Genomic DNA, 23,361 nt, shown 5'->3' with positions numbered 1-23,361 from the left:
GCCAAATAAATTTATAGAACATGATAAAGAGAAAGGGATGAGCATACTTGAAATAGCAAAGATTGTGAAACCTCAACAAGCTCCAAAAAGAGCTGTACCAATAAAACATTTTCCAATGTACAGGCAATATTAGCATCTACTCAAAAAAGTAGAAATGTATTCTGTCCAAAAGTTAGAGGACATATCCTGTCCAACCAATTTCCATTGTATAAGGCTACCACAATTATAAGCAAAATTTTGGAAAGTAACCTTAACAATCTGATCAAGCAACACTCACCAATGACTTAACAGCTACTGCTCAGTGTCATATGGTTCACTCAGTTGCAGACCTCATTATATCCTTGGTCCAAACATGAGAAAAAGGATCCAAAACCCAGAGCGAATGAAATAATTATATTCTCTGGCATAAAGACAGCATGGTTGATGAAGTACTGCCATCATAGAACTCCACCATAATTGCCACTAACGGGAATCAAAACAAATAGTTCACATTCTGGAGGAAGAACGAGCACCAAGACAGTGATAGTTGTTGGAAGTTAATAATCTCAGCCTGAAAATATCAATGGGAAAGTTCTTCAGGGGTGTATCCTAAAGCCAATTGCTTTCAGCTGCATCATTAACAAAAAAAAATTAGTCAGGATGTGCAAATTACACATGATGTTCAATCTACAACTGGAGTAAAATAGTCAATGCCTTGTGTAACAATTGTGGACCATGTCCAAGGCAGGTTGAAATATGGCAAATGATACTCATGCACCCATATACAATTTCCCCACCTTCAAGATTCTAGTCAACTCCCAAGGTGTAATGTATGCAATGTATTAAATCCCATGCAATGTAATAAAGTAAACTCATACAACCATGTTGTGCATTCAAAGCTTAACCCTAAAAGTAGTTCTTTAAAAAATCTGCTACAATTAGAACATTGTTGGTGGTACAATTAGAGTTAACTCACTATCACTTTATCCAATAGGGAGTTCAAATCCAGCTGTACACTGTTAGTCTCCTACAATTTCTATGTATCTGTCCTTAAATAATCTGAAATGAGCCATCAACTTGATAAATGGTAGAGCAAGTTTGAAGGATCAGAGGACCTACTTTTGCTCTTATTTCTGATGTTTTTATGCACTAGGTGGGCAAAAGCATTAACGATGTCCAATTGGCTTTTTCTTCACTTCGACAGTCCAAGCAAAGCCAAATGAAATGGACAAGAATTGCTCCTTTGAGTCCCTGAAGAACTTCAAATCAAACCAGTTACATCTGAAACTGTGCAGAGGTGACAATAATTACCAAATTTTCTTGACTGCAGAAATCACTCTGTACAAATTAAAGGCCATATTGCACTATAAAAATGGAAAATTGTACATTTTAGGATAATTATTTGGCAATGCTGCACTGTGGAACCGCATTGAGGTAAGAGCCCATCTAATCTTTATTTAAGTGTTTGTAGCTGCATCCTGGTTCTTGGGATGAGAGGATTGTATAGTGAGGAGAGGAAAATGGAAACACAAATTAAAGCAAGGGTTCAGATAACTAGACCAGTCCCTCAACTACACCCTCTTCTTCGTGAAATAACACACTCGATTCGCGCAGGCTTATTAAAAGCAGTTTCACTGCGGCCTTCAATTGAAAATTTAATCGAAGATTTAGAGATACATTTTAAAAAGATTTTGAAGGAGAGGAACAGACAGGATGACTTGGTTGGAGAGACACAAATGATGTACAATAATGAGCCGCATGCCACAACTGACCAGCCCTTAATGGCCACTCGCTCCATCCGGCGCTCAATTTCGGAGGGAGTGACAGGCCCAGCTTGGCCTTCTTCAACCGCAACAATCGCCCACAGGTCTGAGCAGATAAACGCGAAGTATTAATACCTTGTCTCATCGCACCCCGCGTCCGCAGGCTCCTACACTGAAGGGACAGGGACCAAGATGAGGATGAAACAGCAGCCAAGGCGGTTCAGTCTCGGCTACACGTGGAGCTTTAAGCTGCCCCTCGTTATTTTTTGTGTGATTTTCCCCCAGCCTTTCTGATGGGCCATTCAACACTGCAATTTCTCCAGCAGCAGCCAAGATACCCGAGCGAGCCACCGTCCTGAGGCGAGGTTTGGCCGACTCGGATGATTGACACGGCGATAACCCTTTACATTACATCCGGACTGGAATGGTTGGTGACGTGCGACAATCAAATACACGTAACCAGGCGGCGCAGAGCGGTGCCTCGAGGTGCGCGCATGGTGGAGATGGGTGACCCTGCCTCCACGCCGAGACCGACCGAAAAAGCATTGCCACAACGCGCATGCGTCGATGACCTTTGTGCGTTGTGGCTTGCGCAAGCGCAGCAACTGCAGGGGCCACGTCAATGAGAGGGACAGCAAAGAATTTGGGGTCGACGAATTCCCAGAACATGGGTGCTGTGAGGTAGCGAGATTCCTCAGGTAGAGCATTACAAAGCCGAATTAAGACATTTTCCCTCATCTGAGTCGGGAAATTGGCTGCCCAACCCTAATGCATTGTCTTTTTTTGTGTCTGTCCCGTCAATGCCTTTCAGGCCTCTTCTTCCAAATCAGGTCAACATGACTCAGTGGTTTATCACTACACACATTATAATTCATAACTACTCAGCAAAGCATCACCACACGTTTGCATACGCAGACAATATTTAGATCCATGCTTATAAATGAAAAGTAATCACATCACAGAAGTATCTGTCAGTATCTATCACTCAAACTTACCCCGTCATTAATAGAGCAAAACAAGCCCCTTTGGCCCACCACATCGTTATTATGAAAGAGTTGGTGGACTCTGAACAGGCATGTGTTACACTTTAATATGGTATACTTCATTTAAAAGTTTTCCTTTATTGATGCATTTTGTCTGTAAAAAGAAATGCAGGATTCTTGACAACCTCACTACAAGATCAACCGGAAAAATTTGCAACTTCAAGGATGCTGTACAATAATAAAAAATGTCAAGATCAAAACTCAATTGACAATAACTGAAATTACAATACATAAAATGTCCTGATAATTGTTTTTCAAAGTATTTACCATGAAGCATATGAACAGATTCCTTTTTCCTCTATGGCATAATGTTAAAATTTGATGTAATTATGATTATATTTAAATATAGTAATAGAGTTTTACAGCACAATAACAGTTCTTGAGGAGTATAAACATGCAAAAAAAAAACCAAGAAAGAAATCAGAAGGCAAAAAAAAGACACAATGTCTTTGGAATACAATGTGAAAATCCTAAGGATTTTTACACGTAATATTAAGAGCAAAAGGATTGTAAGGGTCAAAATTGGTCCCTTTGAAGATCAGTATCAAGCTTTGTATGGAGCCAAAAGAGATGGGGGAGATCTTAATTTTTTTCTCCATCAGTATTCACTCAGGAAAAAGGCACGGAGTCATGGGAAGTAATGAAAACGAGCAGTGAGGTCATGGAATCTATACAGCTTAAAGAGGAGGAAGTGCTTGCTGCCTGAAAGCAAACAAGGGTGGATAAATCCCCAGAGCATGACAAGATATTCCCTTGGACCTTGAGGGAGGCTAATGTAGAAATTCCTTAGCCACAGGTGTGGTGCCAGAGGATTTGAGATTATCTCATGTCATTCTGTTGTTTAAAAAGGGCTCAAACTATAGGCTGGTAAGGCTGACATCAGTAGTATGTAAATTATTGGAAGGTGTTCTAATAGATATACAATTATTTAGATAGCCAGAAACTGATTAGGGATAGTCAACATGGCTTTGTGTGCGGTAGGTCTTAGTTTTCTGAGGTTACAGGAAAGTTGATAAAGGAAAAGCTGTAGATGTTATGTACGTGGACTTCAGTAAGACCTTTGACAAGGTCCCACATGGGAGGTTAGTCAACAAGGTTCAGATGCTAGGTATTCATGGTGAAAGGGTGAACTGGATTTGACAATGTCTGGATGGGAGAAACCAGAGAATAGTGGTAGATGATTGCTCCTCATACTGAAGGCCTGTGACTAGTGGTGTGCCTCAGGGATCAGTGCTGGGACACTTGTTTGTCATCTATATTTATGATCTGGATGATAATGTGGTAGATTGGATGAGCAAATTTGCAGATGACACTAAGATTCCTCCCTCCATCAAATCAGCCCCTTCCTTTAACTCTTTTAAATTGAGGTTGAAGTTGTATTTTCACTTGCAAGCACTTTCAAGTGATTGTTGATCACAAACATGTTGTATGTAAAATTCTGAACCTGAACCTTAAATACCTGTCTTATACTGCTGCTTAAGATGTAATTTATGATTTGTACAGCATTTTGGCCAATGTGAGTTGTTTTAACTGAGATGTACAAATAAATTAAACTAAGATTTAGAGATGTGGACAGTGAAGGTGGTTTTCTTTTTTTTTTATTTTTTATTTTTCACACCATAAACCACATTGACCATGATACATACATTTTCCTTTTCAAATATATACAGTGTCATTTTCTCCCCCCCCTCCTCCCATCCCACCCTCCCTACCTCCCCCCCATCCATTTAAAGTACAAAATCTAAGATACATTAAACCAGTCAAACAATGTTGTCATTCAATAAAAATAAACAAGAAATTCCACTGAGTCAATTCTTTTCATTTCCTTCTCCTTTCGTTAATTTAGGTGGTGAATGACCCCAGTAGGTTTTCTCTATTGTGTTTCATGTATGGCTCCCATATTTGTTCAAATATTTCAATATTATTTCTTAAACTATATGTTATTTTTTCTAATGGAATACATTTATTCATTTCTATATGCCATTGTTGTATTCTCAAATTATCTTCCAATTTCCAGGTTGACATAATACATTTTTTTGCTACGGCTAGAGCTATCTTAACAAATCTTATTTGTGCACCATCCAAATCAATTCCAAATTCTTTGTTTTTTATGTTACTTAGGAGGAAGATCTCTGGGTTTTTTGGTATATTGTTTTCTGTAATTTTATTTAATATCTGGTTTAGATCTTCCCAAAATTTTTCTACTTTCTTACATGTCTAGATTGCATGAATTGTTGTTCCCATTTTGCTTTTTACAACGAAAACATCTGTCAGATACTGTTGGGTCCCATTTATTTAACTTTTGAGGTGTAATGTATAGCCTGTGTATCCAGTTATATTGTATCATACGTAACCTCGTATTTATTGTATTTCTCATCGTTCCAGAACATAACTTCTCCCATGTTTCCTTTTTTATCTTTATATTTAAATCTTGTTTTCATTTTTGTTTAGTTTTACCATTTGTTTCCTCATTCTCCTTTTCTTGCAGTTTAATATACATATTTGTTATAAATCTTTTGATTATCATTGTATCTGTAATCACATATTCAAGGTTACTTCCCTCTGGTAACCTCAGACTGCTTCCTAATTTGTCCTTCAAGTAGGATCTCAATTGGTAATATGCCAGCACTGTATCTTGAGTTATATTGTATTTATCTTTCATTTGTTCAAAGGATAATAATCTATTTCCTGAAAAACAATTTTCTATTCTTTTGATCCCTTTTTTCTCCCATTCTCTAAAGGAAAGGTTATCTATTATAAAAGGGAGTAACTGATTTTGCGTCATTATTAGTTTTGGTAATTGGTAATTTGTTTTATTCCTTTCTACATGAATCTTCTTCCAAATATTGAGCAGATGATGTAATACTGGAGAACTCCTACGTTGTACCAATTTTTCATCCCATTTATATAATATGTGTTCAGGTATCTTTTCCCCTATTTTATCTAGTTCTAATCTAGTCCAATCTGGCTTTTCCCTTGTTTGGTAAAAATCTGATAGGTATCTTAATTGTGCGGCTCTATAATAATTTTTAAAGTTTGGCAGTTGTAAGCCTCCTTGTTTATACCATTCTGTTAATTTATCTAGTGCTATCCTCGGTTTCCCCCCTTTCCATAAAAATTTCCTTATTATTTTCTTTAACTCCTTGAAGAATTTCTCTGTCAAGTGTATTGGCAATGCCTGAAATAGGTATAATATCCTTGGGAAAATGTTCATTTTAATACACTTTATCCTTCCTATTAGTGTTAATGGTAAATCTTTCCAATGCTCTAAAGCGCCCTGTAATTTTTTCATTAATGGATAATAATTGAGTTTATATAGATGGTCGAGATTTTTATTTATTTGTCTACCTAGGTATCTTATTGCTTGCATTTGCCATCTGAATGGTGATTCCTTCTTAAATTTTGAGAAATCCGCATTATTCATAGGCATTGCTTCACTTTTATTTACGTTAATCTTGTAACCCGCCACTTCTCCATATTCTTTCAATTTCTTATGTAGTTCTTTTATTGATAGTTCTGGTTCTGTTAAGTATACTATAACATCATCCGCAAATAAACTGATTTTATATTCCTTGTCTTTTATTTTTATCCCTTTTATATTATTTTCTGTTCTTATCAATTCTGCTAGTGGTTCTATAGCTAACGCGAACAATAAGGGTGATAGTGGGCATCCCTGCCTTGTTGATCTGCTTAAGTTAAATTGCTTTGATATATATCCATTTACTGTCACTTTCGCCAATGGCCTCTTATATAATGCTTTAATCCAATTAATATACTTCTCTGGTAAACTGAATTTTTGCAATACTTTGAATAAATAATTCCATTCTACTCTGTCGAAGGCCTTCTCTGCGTCTAAAGCAACTGCTACTGTTGGCGCTTTACTCCCTTCTACTGCATGAATTAAGTTAATAAATTTACAAATATTGTCTGTTGTGTGTCTTTTTTTAATAAATCCAGTTTGGTCTAGATTTACCATTTTAGGTACATAATCTGCTAATCTGTTTGCTAATAGATTAGCTATTATCTTATAATCTGTGTTAAGTAATGATATTGGTCTATATGACGCTGGTGCGAGTGGATCTTTCCCTTGCTTTGGTATTACTGTAATTATTGCTGTTTTACATGAATCTGGTAAGCTTTGTGTTTTGTCAATCTGGTTGATTACTTCCAGGAGGGGAGGAATTAATAAATCTTTAAATGTTTTATAGAATTCTATTGGGAATCCATCCTCTCCTGGTGTTTTATTATTTGGTAATTTTTTTATTATCTCTTGTATTTCTGTTAATTTATTTTGTTCCTCTATTTGTAATTTTTGTAGTTCAATTTTAGTTAAAAATTCATCTATTTTGCCTTCTTTCCCTTCGTTTTCAGTTTGGTATAATTGTTCATAGAATTCTCTAAAGTTTTCATTGATCTCCGTTGGATTACATGTGATTTGTTTGCCTTTTTTCCTTGATGCCAATACCATTTTCTTAGCTTGTTCTGTCTTAAGCTGCCATGCTAGAATTTTGTGCGTTTTTTCCCCTAGTTCATAATATTTCTGTTTTGTCTTCATTATGTTCTTCTCCATATTTTATTTTTTTATCTGCCAATTCTCTTCTTTTAGTTGTATCTTCCTTCATTGCTAATTCTTTTTCTATATTTACTATTTCCCTTTCCAACTGCTCTGTTTCCTGATTATAGTCCTTCTTCATCTTGGTTACATAACTTATTATTTGCCCTCTAATGAACGCTTTCATTGCATCCCATAGTATAAACTTATCTTTCACTGATTCCGTATTTATTTCAAAATACATTTTAATTTGTCTTTCAATTAATTCTCTAAAATCCTGCCTTTTAAGTAGCATGGAGTTTAATCTCCATCTATACATTCTTGGAGGGATGTCCTCTAACTCTATTGTCAATATCAAGGGTGAATGGTCCAATAATATTCTAGCTTTATATTCTATTTTTCTTACTCTATCTTGCATACGAGCTGATAACAGAAATAGGTCTATTCTTGAGTATGTTTTATGTCTACCCGAATAATATGAATATTCCTTTTCCTTTGGGTGTTGTTTCCTCCATATATCCAAAAGTTGCATTTCTTGCATCGATTTAATTATAAATTTGGTTACTTTGTTCTTTCTGTTAATTTTTTTCCCAGTTTTATCCATATTTGAATCCAAATTAAGGTTGAAATCCCCTCCTATTAATATGTTCCCTTGCGTATCTGCTATCTTCAAAAAAATATCTTGCATAAACTTTTGATCTTCTTCGTTAGGTGAATATACATTGAGTAGATTCCAAAACTCCAAATATATCTGACATTTTATCATTACATATCTCCCTGCTGGATCTATTATTTCCTCTTCTATTTTAATTGGTACATTTTCACTGATTAATACAGCTACTCCTCTTGCTTTTGAATTATACGATGCTGCTGTTACATGTCCTACCCAATCTCTCTTTAATTTCTTGTGCTCCAATTCAGTTAAATGTGTTTCTTGCACAAATGCTATATCAATTTTTTCTTTTTTCAGTAAATTTAGCAGTTTCTTCCTTTTGATTTGGTTATGTATTCCGTTAATATTTAAAGTCATATAGTTCAGCGTAGCCATTTCATACTTTGTTTATCTTCCCTTTCCGTTTCTCCATCATCACCTTTCCTTCTTATCCATTTCTGCTTTCTTGTTTTGAACACTTTTTATAAGACAACATTTCTAAAACATCAAACATTTTCCTTATTCTCCTATTTAAAACTTCTTTAACCCCCATTCTCCCCTCCCCCTCCTGAGTTGCCCTTTATCCCTTGTCGGGCAACCACATCTCCCCTCTCCATTTGGATTTGCGAATTCACTCGCAAACATCAACTGATTTCGCAGTGACCGTAACTCCTCCCCACCCAGCCCCCCCGGAAAAGATTTCAGTTTTCATATGTAACAAAGGTCACTCTTTTAATTCCCTCCTTATTCCCTCTATTCCCTTATTAATTCTTATCTATACTCTATATATTTTCCTCTAAATACGGATACATTCATGTATACACACACATACATACACATCTATATATATATATATATATATACATACATACACACATATACCCATATACACACATACATATACTTCGTGGTCATTCTTACTCTCATTACATGTCTTCATCTCTCTGCTTGTTTTGTAGTTGTTCTGCAAATTTTCGTGCTTCCTCTGGATCCGAGAATAGTCTGTTTTGTTGCCCTGGAATAACTATTTTAAGTACCGCTGGGTACTTTTAACATAAATTTATATCCTTTTTTCCATAAGATCGTTTTTGCTGTATTGAACTCCTTCCTCTTCTTCAGGAGTTCAAAACTTATGTCTGAATAGAAAAAATTTTTTTGACCTTTGCATTCCAGTGGCTTTTTGTCTTCTCTTATTTTCTTAATTGCTTTCTCCAATATATTTTCTCTTGTTGTATATCTTAAAAATTTTACTAAAATGGATCTTGGATTTTGCTGCAGTTGTGGTTTCGGGGCTAATGTTCTATGTGCCCTCTCTATTTCCATTTCTTCCTGTAATTCTGGTCTTCCTAGGACCCTGGGGATCCAATCTTTTATAAATTCTCTCATATTCTTGCCTTCTTCATCTTCCTTAAGGCCCACTATCTTTATATTATTTCTTCTATTATAGTTTTCCATTATATCTATCTTCTGAGATAACAGCTCATGTGCCTCTTTAACTTTTTTATTAGATTCTTCTAATTTCTCTTTTAAGTCCTCTACTTCCATTTCTACGATTATTTCTCGTTTTTCCAAATTATCCACTCTTTTTCCTATCTCTGATATGACCATTTCTATTTTATTCATTTTTTTCTTCTGCATTCTTAATTCTTCTTTTTATTTCACTAAATTCCATATATTATTTAAAAAAAGATATATCCATTGTCTTGCCTTTCTCTTCTTCTTCCATTTCTTTCTGTTGTTGTTCTTCTTCTTCCTTTGGGTTGACCATCTGTTGTTTCCTTGTTTTCTTTTTACCCTCTTCTTTCTTTTTGTCGTTATTTTCCATGTTCTGCACCTGTTGCTGTGTTGCAGGTGTCTCTCTCAGCTGTGGAGATCGACTCCGCAGCTGTTCCCCCCTCCCGTCAGTGTGTTTTTTTTTCATGCGCATGCGCGGTTGCGCACTTTTACTCGGCTCTGTGAGCCATTTTTGTAGTCCCGAGCCCGGGACTTCCACTGACCTGAGGGAGCGGGCTTCTCTCTCCGCGGCGGGCCTCCTCGGACACGTAAAGCCTTCACCTTCTTCTTCCGACGTTCTTTCTTCTTCTCTTCTTCCCGTTGTTTTCGACTTTTTTCTCTTCGCTGCCATTTTCTTCTCACCTTTATTTTTACTTTGTTTTAAATTTTAATCTTGTACCTTTGTGTTTTGTGCGGTTTTTTTTTTAAACTTTTCGGGAGAGGGCTGGAATTCCCTGACCGGCCACTACTCCATCACGTGACTCCTCTCTGAAGGTGGTTTTCAAAAGCTTGCCGAGGGATCTGGACCAGCTGGAAAAATGGCAGATGGAATTTAATTCAGACAAGTATGAGGTGTTGCATTTTGGAAGAACAAACCAAGAAAGGACATCCATGGTAAATGGTTGGGCACTGAATAATTCCCTGAAAGTGGTGTCACAGGTGCATAGGTTTGTAAAGAGAGCTTTTGGCATATTGGCCTTCATAAATCAAAGTACTGAGTAAAGGAGCTGGAACATTATGGTAAAGTTCTATAAGATATTAGTGAGGACAAATCTGGTGTATTGTGTGCAGTTTTTGGTCACCTAACTACAGGAAAGGTATCAATAAGATAGAAAGAGTACAGAAAAGATTTACCCGGACTTCAGGAACTGAGTTACAGGGAAAGGTTAAACAGGTTAGGACTTTATTCCCTGGAGCATAAAAGGAGGGGAGATTTGATGGAGGTATTGAAATTTATGAGAGGGGTAGGCAGAATAAATGTAGATAGGCTTTTTTCCATGAGGGTAGGTGAGATACAAAGTAGAGGACATGGTTTAAGAGTGAAAGAGGAAAAGTTTAGGGGGAATATGAGGGGAAACTTCTAGAGTGGTGGAAGTGTGGAACAAGCTGCCAGCTAGGTGATGAATGCAGGCTGTTTTAACATTTAAGAATTTGGACAAGTACATGGATGGGAGAGGTATGGAGAGCTATAGATTGGGTGCAGGTCAGTGAGACTAGGCAAAAAATGATGCAGCACAGATTAGAAGAGACAAAGGAGCCTGTAGAGTTCTAACCAATTAACACCACCTTTAAGAGTGTATCACATCATAAATCTCTGGATTGAACTCCATCTATCACTTCTGTCCATATCCCATCATCTATGACAACCTTTTGTACTATCTACAGCACCTCCCAACATTTATGCAATCTGCAGGACTTACTGACCTACTCCTCCACTTCTTCCTCAGTCATTTATAAAAATCACAAAGAACAAAGGTCCCAGAACAGATCCTTGCAGAACACCACTAGTTACATCTATTAATTCTTCTGGTAGATTGATCTGCATTCCTACCAGCTTGTCTGCAAAAGGTGTCCCTCAGGATTATTTTGAATTAATACCCTCGTTTTAGACTAAATACCCAAATTGTCACCTTTTGTCTGTACTTCTCACCCTGCCATTCTTCCCTTCTCCCCAGCCTTTAATTCATGCACTTGCCTGCTTTTTATTCATACCTTGAAGATGTCAGTTATACGTCTTTATCTCCTATGGACGCTGCAAGACCTGCTGAGTTTTGGCCAGCATTTCTGTACTTTTAATAGCATCTGCAGACTTTTGTGTTTCACTCCAGTTTTAGACTACCTTGGAAAAAGGCTATTACTATTCACCTTACAATTTTGTAAGGTCACCCTCAGCCTTCCACTCTCAAGAGAGAAAACCCTCAGCCTTGTCATTTATACTTTTTATATTTAGACATATAGTACAGTAACAGGCACTTCCGGCCCACAAGCCTATGTTATGCAATTACACCCAATTCACCTAAACCCCCATTACCCCCAGAGGAACCCATGCAGACACGAGAACATACAAACTCCTTGCAGAGCCAGATTCAATCCCAGGTCGCTGCGCTGTAACAGCATTGCATTAACCACTACATTAATCGTGCCACCCTGTGTGGCTGTGTCCTGTTTTAACTTCCAAAAATGTAGCACCTTTTGCAGGCCAAATTAGTGTTCCACACAGCTCTCAGATCAATAATATACTTTCTCACTGCACACATAACTGGTTCACTGAGTGCTTTTATTTCAAATTTACAGTATCCACAGACTTAATTTTGTAAATAAAAAACGTTTTAGAAAAATTCAATATCAAAATCTAATTAGCAATCTGCAAAAATCAAAGTTAAAATTTCCTAGACAGCTCGAAGTAATTTTATCTTTGCCAGCCATCTATTGAAAAATAATATTTAACATAAATAGTAAATTCTCCAAAAAGATATTTACTCCTTGCAATTGTCTGAGAAGTGTTCACATCTTACAAATCTAATCTCATGCTCGGTGGACAATTTTAAAAAACAACTTTATTACAACATTTATCAAAAGTTGCAAATGAAAAGCTTTACACATTTGCAATAAAGTATTGTTTTGTGGAGTGTGAATTTTCCCATTATCTGTGTGGGTTTCCCTCAGGGTCTTTGGTTTCCTCCAAATTCATGCTGGAAGATTAACTGGTTAGAGATTTTGCCTTGTGCAGATGGACAGCAGAAAGCCCCTTGGTATGCGTGTAATAGACAACCTATCCTGGACCTACACCACCTCCTCATTTGTCAGGAAGGTGGGCCTACACATCTTGTTACGAGCCCAAGGGACTCAAAAACCAGCAAGAGAAATTCACCAATACATGGCTACTTTAACAAAAATGGTTTTATTTTCTTAATACATAATAATATCAATACTTCACTTATTACTATTAACCTAACCCTCTTCTAATTCTAAGCACACGTGTGTGTAATGTGTGTGTGTTCAGGAAAGTTCTTTGTTTCACTGTCCAATCATTCATTTTTCACTTCTAGGAGTTCAATGGTATCAGGCAATCTTTCATACTGTGCACAGAATTAAACGTTTATTATCTTGATCAGGCTCTGATGCTTTAAGTTATTACCGCTCAGGAAGATCTTTTTTGGCTTCATAGGGATATTCATTGTTTGTTGGACATACACAAACTGATCTCCTTCCATCAGCCACTGAAGTGTCTTGCCAAATAAACTTGCCCCTTCTTGGGTTTTATCAGAAGAGAACATCTTCTTCCAGGTTACCACAAAGAGTTCTTTTCCCCTATTTTGGGAGAAACATATTATCCAGCCGCAGCCTCTGCAATTGATGATAGAGATTTATAATAGGGTGAACTCAGAACTCAAAACCATTCTTGAAATGGGGTCCTGCAGCAGGTCTGCAAACTAGCAGTCTTCAACACCAACTGCTGCTCATCTCTCAGTCTCTCTCTCACAAAAAAAAAGCATGTTTTATTTCTGTTGCAAAACCATATGTCCCCTCTTAGAACAGCAACCTTCAACCAGCAATTTAAACTGGCACCAGTCTTGATAGCAAAAGATGTTCAGTTCTTGAGCCTGGACCCTGCAGAAACATGCTGATCCATTAACACCTACTTGTAAAACTATCACAAGTACTCTCCCATCATCTTAGCAGAGCCAATTTGAGACATGAAGTCTACTCCTGTATGGCAGTGAGAAGTTTGTGAAATGTGATCTAACAACTAAACCTCACAATCTTACCCCTTTTAAGATATATTTTATCATAATTTTATTAACCCATTCTGTAACATTCCCAAGTAGTTTGAGGAGGACAATGCAACCAGCTTCCATCTTGAAAAAAGTTTACAAGAGCTTAATTGAGAATGTCATGCCAAGCTGCATCATGTTTGGCACAGAGGCTGCAAATCATCAGACTGGAAGTCAACAGAGAATCATTTTGAGATCACTGTGATCTCCTTTTCCTTGATTGATGACATTCATTAGGAGTGTTGCTTACAAAGGGCTCAAAAAATTATTTAGGATCCTAACAATCCATCACACAGTGTCTGACCACTACCATAATGGAGGAGATACAGGAACATCAAAATTAGGACTGCTAAGCCAGGAAATAGTTGCATCCCACAGGCTCCAAGATTGATGAGCAATATCCTGTAACCTTGGGTCATTTATTAATGAAATTAATTCCAGAATATTTATTTATGTGTTGTGTGAAGTGTGTGCCGTGGTCTGGAAAAGCACTGTTTCATCTGGTTGTATATGTACTGTCAGACAATAATAAATTTGAGAAAATGGGAGCAGTATGGGCTCAACTAGCTGAATGGCCTCAATAGTAAAGAATAAGAACTTCTACCAACCAGGTAGTTAAAATCTTAAAAAGGTATAATTTCACTTTAAGAACTTGATAAGAACCTTTATTCAAAGCAAAAAAGGTCACAACAGAAACTAATGGATATTTTCAATGTAATTACAATATTACAATATTTACAGATCAGACAATCTTTTTTAACAATAATGGAGCGAATATGTTCATGTTCTTATCAAGGTAAATTTTCTTCTGATATTTGAGCTCTTTTTAGAGAAATGTTAATTTCATTGGTGAAATACTGAAGACAGGATTTTTTCAAATGCCAAGATCTCACCAAGTAATTTCAGAACCTAGAAATTCACTGTCATGCAATTTCAACATAATAATCACTTTTATTAAAGGAACATTTATCCCTATTTAAATGTCATCAAATGACATAATTTGAAGTAATTATTTTGCTGTAATAGTGACTGTAATAAGGTTTGCAGGAAACTAGAGCAAATGTTTCTTAATTGAATTTAGAGTCAACTAAAAAGATTCAAGTCTTCATACAGTATCTTTGAAAGTGCTACAAGTTGCTGTCACTTATTATGCAGCACAGTTAGGAGTTCAAAAGAGAGAAAATGTAACAAGTATGAGAACTAAACTGGAAAAATAAAAAGTTGGATACTAAATACTCATAAGATTAGTTCTGCCATGCTGATATTTCAGTACATTATCTCATTCAATACAAGTTTATCATTGACCATCTCCTCCTTTACCTATCAAGCACAATATCAGAAGTGTTTGAACTTTATTTTGAAACAAACTCGCTTCTAAATTTTGTGGTGACAAGATTCTCTCAAGAACATAAACATATGTGAACCTAGTTCCGTAGAGTACAAGATACTTTTTGCACAATATGTAAAAATTATTTGATGAAATACAGTATGGTAATGCTAGACTGAGAAGAAGCAGAGAACAAATTGAGCCTGGAGGTTAACAAATGAACACATTAGCAACTGCATGAAATAAGTAGAATCAAATTCTCCATCACTGTTGAGTCTCAGGAACCTCGAACGCCACATGCACCAAAAAGTATATTTTCATAATCATTATTGCTCAAATGCAACTGCAGCATTTTCAGATTAAAAACGATCAAAATAATGCAAAATTTCTGCAGTTTTCAATAAACAAATTAAAATCAAAATATTTTATTAAAATTCTAATGCCTATATTTATATAAATGTGAGATGTGTACATAACAAACTTACTGAAAGCAAATTTTGGGGACAGATGACAATTGGTACTTTAAACGATTGAAATTGCTCAATAATATAAAACATTAAAGAACAAGAATATCTGAAATTAATTATGGACAAAAATAATTTTCAAACAAAGAACCGGAAGAGATTTTAATGTGGCTTTGTAAGGTAAAAAGCACTATTTCATAACTAATTTAACTGTTGTATTCATTGCCTCTACCAATGTATACATTTCAAGAATACAAAATACTACACCTATTGCAAGATACTACTCAGTTATTTCCCCTAAATAAACTACTTAGAGAAATCATTTACTTTTGGTGACTTGCAAAGGATATCCCCCAAGCCATGAGTAACTGAAGATACAACTGTAAGAAGATAGCAAGTGGGATTATGCAATTCAATAAAATCAGGGATATCTTCTACACTAGCAGGATTTTATACTAAGTTGATCTTATAGTTTCCAAAAATTATGTTCATTCAAGACAGAGACATCATTTACTACCTCAGGTGAAGAATTTCAAAGGTTCACAAAGTTGAATGAATGTCTAAAAAATTAATTTGTTGTAATTTGTATTTGTGCTGTCAGTCATGCCTTTTATGTTACATTATTATTATTATTTTACATAGCTTGGAGCAGTAATATTACCAAATCATTGAATACTGCTATCTTTAAAAAAGGAGAGGTTTACGTTGGTACATGGTGAATTAGTTTAGCATAATGTGTACCACAAGGCTACATTGCTTTTAGGTTAATAAAGGGAACTCTGAAAGAGGCACTGCTCTCCTCATTACAATTCAGTGATATTGAGAAGTTAAAGACAAGTAAGGCAAGTCTGGACTCATCTTCAGCATTGTAACCAGGCCAATAGCCTAAGTTTATACAAATTTACCTGAATTTTATAGTAAGATGTACAAAACTGAAGTAAAAACATTAAATTTTGGAAGGATCATTGACCAAGAATGTGAACCTTTCTGAGTATTTGAAGAATTTTCCTGTTTTTATTTCAGATGTGCAGGTTTTGCTTTCATGTACAATCTGCACACAATTTCCTACACCCTACTATTGTTAACCTTGCATTCACCAACTAAGATTCCAAATGTGTTGCTTCCCTTTCTCATCAAAACTCTGCACTCAAAATGGATTCCTCACCTTTCAAAATGCTTCTTAAAACCCACCCCATCCTGTTGAAATGCTGTCCCACAGCTCCATCAACCTGAGCATGATTCTGAGTTTGGGAGCTATGGTGCATGATGTTTGCACATCCTGTGGGTTTACATTTATACCATGTGTTCTAGCTTCTACCTACAAATGAAACGTACTGGTTGGTATGTCAATTAATTATTGTAAAATGCACCTACTGCAGGTGGGTGGCAGAGAATCAGGGAGGGGATCATCTATTGAGTAGCATGGACATGGTGGGCCATAGAGTTTGTTTCTGTGCTGTATTAGTCCATGTCCTTGAGTAGCATGGTGTCAAACTTTACCTGACGATGTTAGGCATTGCGTGACAATGTTATGATGGCTCTGGGATATATCATGCTCTTAAAACATTCTGTATACTACAAGAAGTTATTGACTCATAAGACTGGGTGGGGGGGGGGGGGGGGTCCTTAGACATGGGCTTCAATAGATAGAAATTACTTTTTAAATCATATCAACATTGTAAACTATATTGTTCAATCTTAATACAAGAGCCTTAAAACTGATTACACTGGGCAATGAAGATTTTGCTTCCTGAACACATTTGGGTACATTTTATGTATTTTGGGTTGCTGATCGTGAAAGTAACCTTAAATTATTCCTATCACGTACTTTTTTTCTTAAAATGCAACTTGTTTTTGTGATTTCCTGTCATTTTAAGTCTAGTAGTATTTTACCCACAAAGCAAGCCTTTTTGGTCAGTCCAAGCATGTACTCAGTGTAGGTACTATGCAAATATTGTCTTAGGCCCTGGCATGCTTAGTCAGGATCCATGCAGACAGGCTATAATAGCAGCTCACATATACAGATGCTGTACATTACATGGATTATAGATTGAATGCATTTTGATGCACATGTTCTTCAGGCAATAGCATAGTGAGTGCACTTAACAATTTATTGTCCTCTGGAAGATTTATTACAGCAGAAATATCTCATCAATGTTGCAACAGCTATGGTACATTATTACTTTTGTAGCAAGTATAGGCCTAAGGTTTAAAGAAGCAGCATGACTGCACTTATTAAGACAGCCTATGACCTCTACTTCGGTTGTACAATTGGTGACTAAAACCAAGTCTAGGCTCCTCACATTTGTTGTGCAACTTGTGCAGTCAACCTGAGAGCTTGGCTCAGAGGTACAGCATGTGATTAAGCATGTTAAATTCAATAAAAGTTCATTTAATGTTTCACCGACTTCCTACATGATACTGCAAATCTGAAATTATTGTGTTCAGCTTGAAGTTGTTTACATAGACCCAATTTTATTTCAGGAAGCAAATCTTTTGAAAAAAAAAATGCTGTCCAGAGTTATTAATGCTTACAATCAAATTTTGCTCCTGGTAGGAGGACCAGAAGAAATTCAATCCATTTGAGTACCACAAAAATTAACAGGTAAGCAATACCTCTGCCAAAAACTCAAAAACCTGATGTCAAGTTGGGTTTTCTCACAAAATTGTTCAAAATTTTGCATCATTAGAAAATAATAGAAAAATGACATAGGAAATAGGATGGTAAACTTTGAGATTCTTGTTGAAAAATTATACATTAATTTAAGTCAAAAAGGAGAAATCATGTCAAAGAGCTAAATTTTGCCACTGGGAAAGCAGGTATGTTGTTCCATTTTCCATAACAATATTATTTAATTTTAATGTTTCTTGACATTGCCAAAAGTGAGAATCCAGTAAATGGAGTTTTACAAAACAGTAGCTGCTTTATCAATGTGATATGAAAAAATGTTATATTGCATCTTAAAAGGTTTATTCCAATTAACTATACTTCACAGTAAATTCCTCAGGAGATTGTGCAGATCACACTGATTTGGAACTTAAGTAGTTCTTTAAAAATGAGGGTGTGCCTCAAATGCACTTATTCTACAAACAGCAGAGAACAGTGAAATAATGAGCTTTATTCTTCATTATTTAGGAGGCTTGAGGTATACATGTCAAGTGCAATACTTACACACCCTCATAAATAACAACTCAATTATACCTTTTCCAACTTGAACCGGTGCGGACTCGAAAGGCCAACATGGCCTGTTTCTGCTCCGTAAATGGTTATATGGTTATAATACAGCAGGCCAAATTAGTGTACTTAGTATCGTATAGGTGTTACTCCTTTTGGGGTTTTTTTTGGAACATTACCAGCAACTCAACAAAACTACTTAAAATTTACAATTTATTTCTCAAGAAAATGTGTTTAAAAAAAACAAATTGATCTTACAGCTACTTAAAAAAAAAATCACGAGCTCTGAAGATTTAAGGCAAAATTCAGTAATGGGCCACTGCAAGAAGACATTTCTAAATTTAATTTTTACCACAAAAATTATTTTTTATTTAATAGAGATGCACTGTGAAATTTGGCTTTGGTTGGTAGCGTTAAACATATTTGAATGCATTGCTTGTGCTTACCTGCTTACCTCAAAACATTCACTTGACATTTTGAACCATATATGGGGAGATCTGATGTCCTTGAACATGCTTAGTGCTAGCAAGTAAACACAAATTTTTCCTCTATCACGCTTGGATCAACCCACCCTCACCCCAAATCTCAGTCAAACTGAAATATCTTTCCTGAATTATTCCCTTCCACAAAACAGCAGACTGAAGCATTTATAAAGTAACCCCATCACTGCTAATTCATAGCACCAGTGACTTTTAGCTCCGTCTAAGCCAATAGTGGACAAATCCAGAACACAGAAGCCTACAGAATTTTTTTAAGCTAACATTTTGTTCATAATTATACTAAGGTAAATATGACCGAGAGATAATGTCCTTCCCAAAAAAAAGCACTATAATCCAATCACATGGACATTCAATTACAACTATTAAGGACATCGGAGGAGGAAATCTACTTTACACAAGCCACATCAATATTTATTAAATCTACATTTATAACTTGGAAATGGTTTATTTTTTTCCCTTTTCAAACATATCTAAAAAACTAGTACAATCTAATTGCTCATGTCCAATAATAAATGGGGATGAGGGTGAAATGTATAAATTAAATGATTCTGTAGATAAAATGCAAATTATTTCTAAAGAACTATTAGAATGTTTTAAATCAATGCCTGTGACTTGCTTTATACTGCAGAGTAACACAAAGTTTTCAATATCTTAATTTCCAATATTGCTCATTTCCTGGAAGGATCAGTCTTTAATTCGGCTTTTGCACTTGGCCTTTTAAGGCGCCAGCTCCCCACATTTTCTTGCTCATCCTGTTCTTCCTCACTATCAGTGAATCTGTACTGATCACACTCTTTTGAAGGTTCATGGACCTTTTTCAGAAAGGACACATCATTGACCGATACTGTTTGGGCATTTGGTTTCTTGCCAACTTTTGCAGATGATTTTTTCTTGTTTGATGATGTAGGCTTTTTGGTTACTTTCACCAGGGGTTTGAATTCTTTAGCTGCTTTGGAAGTAGGAAGAAACCAGTCCTGTATGTAAAAATAAATCAGCAAAATATGTAAAGAACAGTAATGTTAATTAAATTCACTATGATACATTTTATACCTTTAAGGTACAATCAAAAATTATCATTATTCTCCTGCTACTTCAGAACAGCAAAGAGATCCATTTGAAAATAATTAAATCATAATTCACATTATTTACTCATTTCTGTTGATACAATTTTCCTATTTCAGATGCAGGCTTCAAGGCATTGCTCAGCCTATGAATGCAAAATGATTAAAAAAAAAATCAGAAATAAAAACTAAAAAGACTAAAAAGCAAATACTCAGCAGTTCATGTCAATCAAAAATGTCAAAAAAAAGTTTTGGGGGAAAAAAAGGGCTGAGGAGGAGCCCTTTCTTGCACCAATCACTTGGACATCATTTTCCAAAGAGAGGCCATTACTCAGCTGATTAGAGGCTCAAGGCAAGACAGAGTCCCTGAGCAAAAATGTTAAGATCACCCTTGAAGGCATTAACAGTAGATGAGGTCCTGCATTCAAACTCAAGGCTGGAATTTTAATTGAATATTTGGAAAGATTTATGGTATTCATAAATCATCCACCAATGAAATAAGAGATAAAATAAAACATTTAAACCAAATATATTTAAATAAACTGAACTTAATCAAATTAAAAAGAAAATTTATGTACATTTGTGTGGACAACAGTTTCTTCCCATGAATTTCAATGGCCTCATTGCACTTGGATTTGAATATCTATCTGCTGAGCCCAAGTGCAGGCTAAGGAAGTCTGTGCTCTTTTGTTGTCCCCAGGAACAGTCCATTGCAGCATTTCTTGGAATAAGTACTTAAATGGAGCAGTAGGTTGGATTTCATCCTGTGTTGAAGAGTCCAGTATTATTGGCCTGTTAAATGGATGCAGATTTACCCATGTAAAATTATCAGATGTGCTGTGAACTTTCTTCAAAAATTGTACAACTGCTCTAGGATTTTGACACTGTTCTCGCTTAAGTGCAGGACGAAGCTTTACAAAATCTGCTGAATGATTATTGGTTGGAAATGTTTAAACAAATGTTGTCCTCTTGTCTGGAATAACCATGCATTGTCATCACCTGCCTGACCCATCTTGTCCAGATAGGGAGGACCCTATCTCCACAACTTTATACATCCTGGCACCCAGCCAGGCCATTTGCAGTGCAGTGAGGTAGCCCAATCCCCAAAAATGACCTTGATAGCATTTGACAGCTCAGAGCTGGCTAACAGCAATGCTGACCATAAAATCTATTGGATTTTAGTTTCCCTTAAAATATCATTCAGATATTTTTTAAAAATCTTTCTTTCTTTGGAATGTGGGCTAACAGATTTGATGTTGACTTCTTCACAATCCCATGTAGTTGCCCTCACCTCCCTTATCACTAGAAGGGCCATTTTAATGAGATGGAAAGATGCTGTCCCTCCCACTCACATTCAGTGGTTGTCTGATAAGGAAGAGAGGAAAATAAAATTCATGTTTGACTGGAAAAAAATTTGATGTTTCACTACTGAAATTAATCTTAAATTTGTTTCTTCATGTGGTTCCTTTCTTAATTATTTTCAAAATTTGTGAGCTTAATTAATTTTTGGTTTTTGTCCAATTTGTTTAGTGGTGGACTGTTTTTGTTAAGCCAGTAGCCTCTGAAGAGAGGGGATCGATACTTAGATAATTAGTATAGTGGGGTTTGTGGGTTTTTAAAAAAAAACTTTTCAATATATCATTTTTATTACTTTACAAGATTTGTTAACATTTTATTTGATGAAACCAATAAAAATACTGAAAAATATATTGAAAAACTAGTCAAATTTAAGCAAATAATTTGAAAAATAATTAATCATATTTAAAATAAAAATAGCACCCAAAATTATGCAAAAACTTCAAAATACTGCAAAATCCTACAAGATCCTTAAAAAAAACTTTACATTCATGTTTCAATCCCACATCTCTAAAACTTGCTTTTAATCACTGGAACCTCCAATTAAAATGTTTTTTTCTCTCCGCAAATGCTATCCAGTCTCGAAGGGAGAGAGGAAAATAAAATTCATCCTCTGAAATCCATACAAATCCATTGTGACATTTTTTAAAAAAAACTGGAATTGTATTGCATTATATAGACATGAATGTTACACAATCCTGGAGTTTTCATTAAGTTAAAATATGTGTTAAGAAAATTCTGGATATCAAGGCAATTCAGCAAATGAGAATTTCTTTTTACCTCAAAGTGTACATTATTAATATGATACTTTACTCCACTCTCAGAGCTAAATTCCTTCTCACAGATCAGGCACTTGTACTTTCCAGCCACAAATTCTCCCTAGTGATTTAAAAGCAAAATCACAATGTAGTTAATAAAGCAGGATCTCAACCCGAAATATTGACCTTCCTGATGCTTGACATTAGTTCCTTCAGCAGTCTGAGTTTTGAACATGAATAAAGATCAGCTGTAATTGCAACACAGTATAGATTGTGAGGTCTGGAATGCTTCTAATTTCAGCATTAAATAGACTGGGTCATCACAAATACACTTAAATAAGGAATAAATGTTCCTCCACACTTTTCCATTAAATAACCAAATCCTAACTCCCAAAATATATTCTCTAGTTCTTTGCCTGGATAGAAGTTAAACAATTGTCAGGCATTTGGAAGATTAGGGACCACCACATCCTACCTTAATATCAAATGTTTTAACAGATAGTGCAAAACATCAGGGAACAATTTTTCAGTGTGATAATTAAATCATATCACGCCAGCCAAATTTAACAACTGTGCAGCCACTTTAATATTCAAATCAACAAGTACATGCTTCAAGGGCACAACTCCAGGCCCACTACCTATCCACATAGAGAGTAGCCTCTCTACTCAAATTGATCTTGTACTTGGCTCTCCACCAACAAAAACAGTACAATTTCCTTATCATCTCAACACTTCTCTCAACATAATTCTCTCCAATCCTTTTGTCCAAATCTTTAAATCTGACTTTAGCATCCCTTCAGACATCTTGGAAATAATTGCCTAATATAATAATGTCCTGATTTCATTAAATGAGCAATATTTCTAAAGGTATTAATTCTCTGTTAATCCTAGACAAGAAAATGCCAGACATGTACTCTGTAAAAGGTACGAAGCATTTGCTCCCTTAGACTTTCCTTTTTACTAGGTTAAGGATACAGAAAGTAAGATTGGCAACATTTGGTATTTTTAACCTTTCTTGTACAATTCAACCTGAATTACTGATACAGAAAGTGTAAACCATTCTGTGTGTTAAAATCTGGATTTTGAAACAAAAATATCATTTTATTATTTATTCCCCAGGCACAGTACTGGTAACAACCAAATCTGGCATTAACCTGGCATGTTTCCCTATATTTTCATAAT

At 35.7% G+C, this 23,361-nt stretch overlaps 2 protein-coding genes and 1 long non-coding RNA gene across 4 annotated transcripts in view; 1 reads left to right on the top strand and 2 right to left on the bottom strand.

The window, feature by feature from the left end:
* Positions 1-2,390, bottom strand: part of gtf3c2 (general transcription factor IIIC, polypeptide 2, beta) — a 107,007-nt gene extending 104,617 nt beyond the window's left edge. The window contains exon 1 of the mRNA XM_069886577.1: positions 1,878-2,390. The gene's annotated coding sequence lies outside the window, so the exon portion shown is untranslated. The remainder of the gene's footprint in view (positions 1-1,877) is intronic.
* On the top strand, positions 1,823-23,253 carry LOC138736687 (uncharacterized). Its single transcript, XR_011340505.1, has 3 exons — positions 1,823-2,440; positions 17,887-17,934; positions 23,071-23,253. It is a non-coding gene; the product is annotated as an uncharacterized lncRNA (long non-coding RNA).
* znf512 (zinc finger protein 512) overlaps positions 18,429-23,361 on the bottom strand; it is a 59,257-nt gene continuing 54,324 nt past the window's right edge. For both annotated transcript variants that reach the window (XM_069886579.1, XM_069886578.1), the window contains exons 15-16: positions 22,202-22,300; positions 18,429-19,978 (exon numbers count right to left, since the gene is read on the bottom strand). In XM_069886579.1, the coding sequence (XP_069742680.1) occupies positions 19,673-19,978; positions 22,202-22,300 (405 nt within the window). In that variant the 3' untranslated portion in view covers positions 18,429-19,672. The remainder of the gene's footprint in view (positions 19,979-22,201; positions 22,301-23,361) is intronic.

This window comes from Narcine bancroftii, chromosome 6, assembly GCF_036971445.1.
Source record: "Narcine bancroftii isolate sNarBan1 chromosome 6, sNarBan1.hap1, whole genome shotgun sequence".
Taxonomy (NCBI): Eukaryota; Metazoa; Chordata; class Chondrichthyes; order Torpediniformes; family Narcinidae; genus Narcine; species Narcine bancroftii.
Note: the sequence above shows the minus strand (reverse complement) of the source record. Positions and strands in the feature narration are given on the sequence as shown.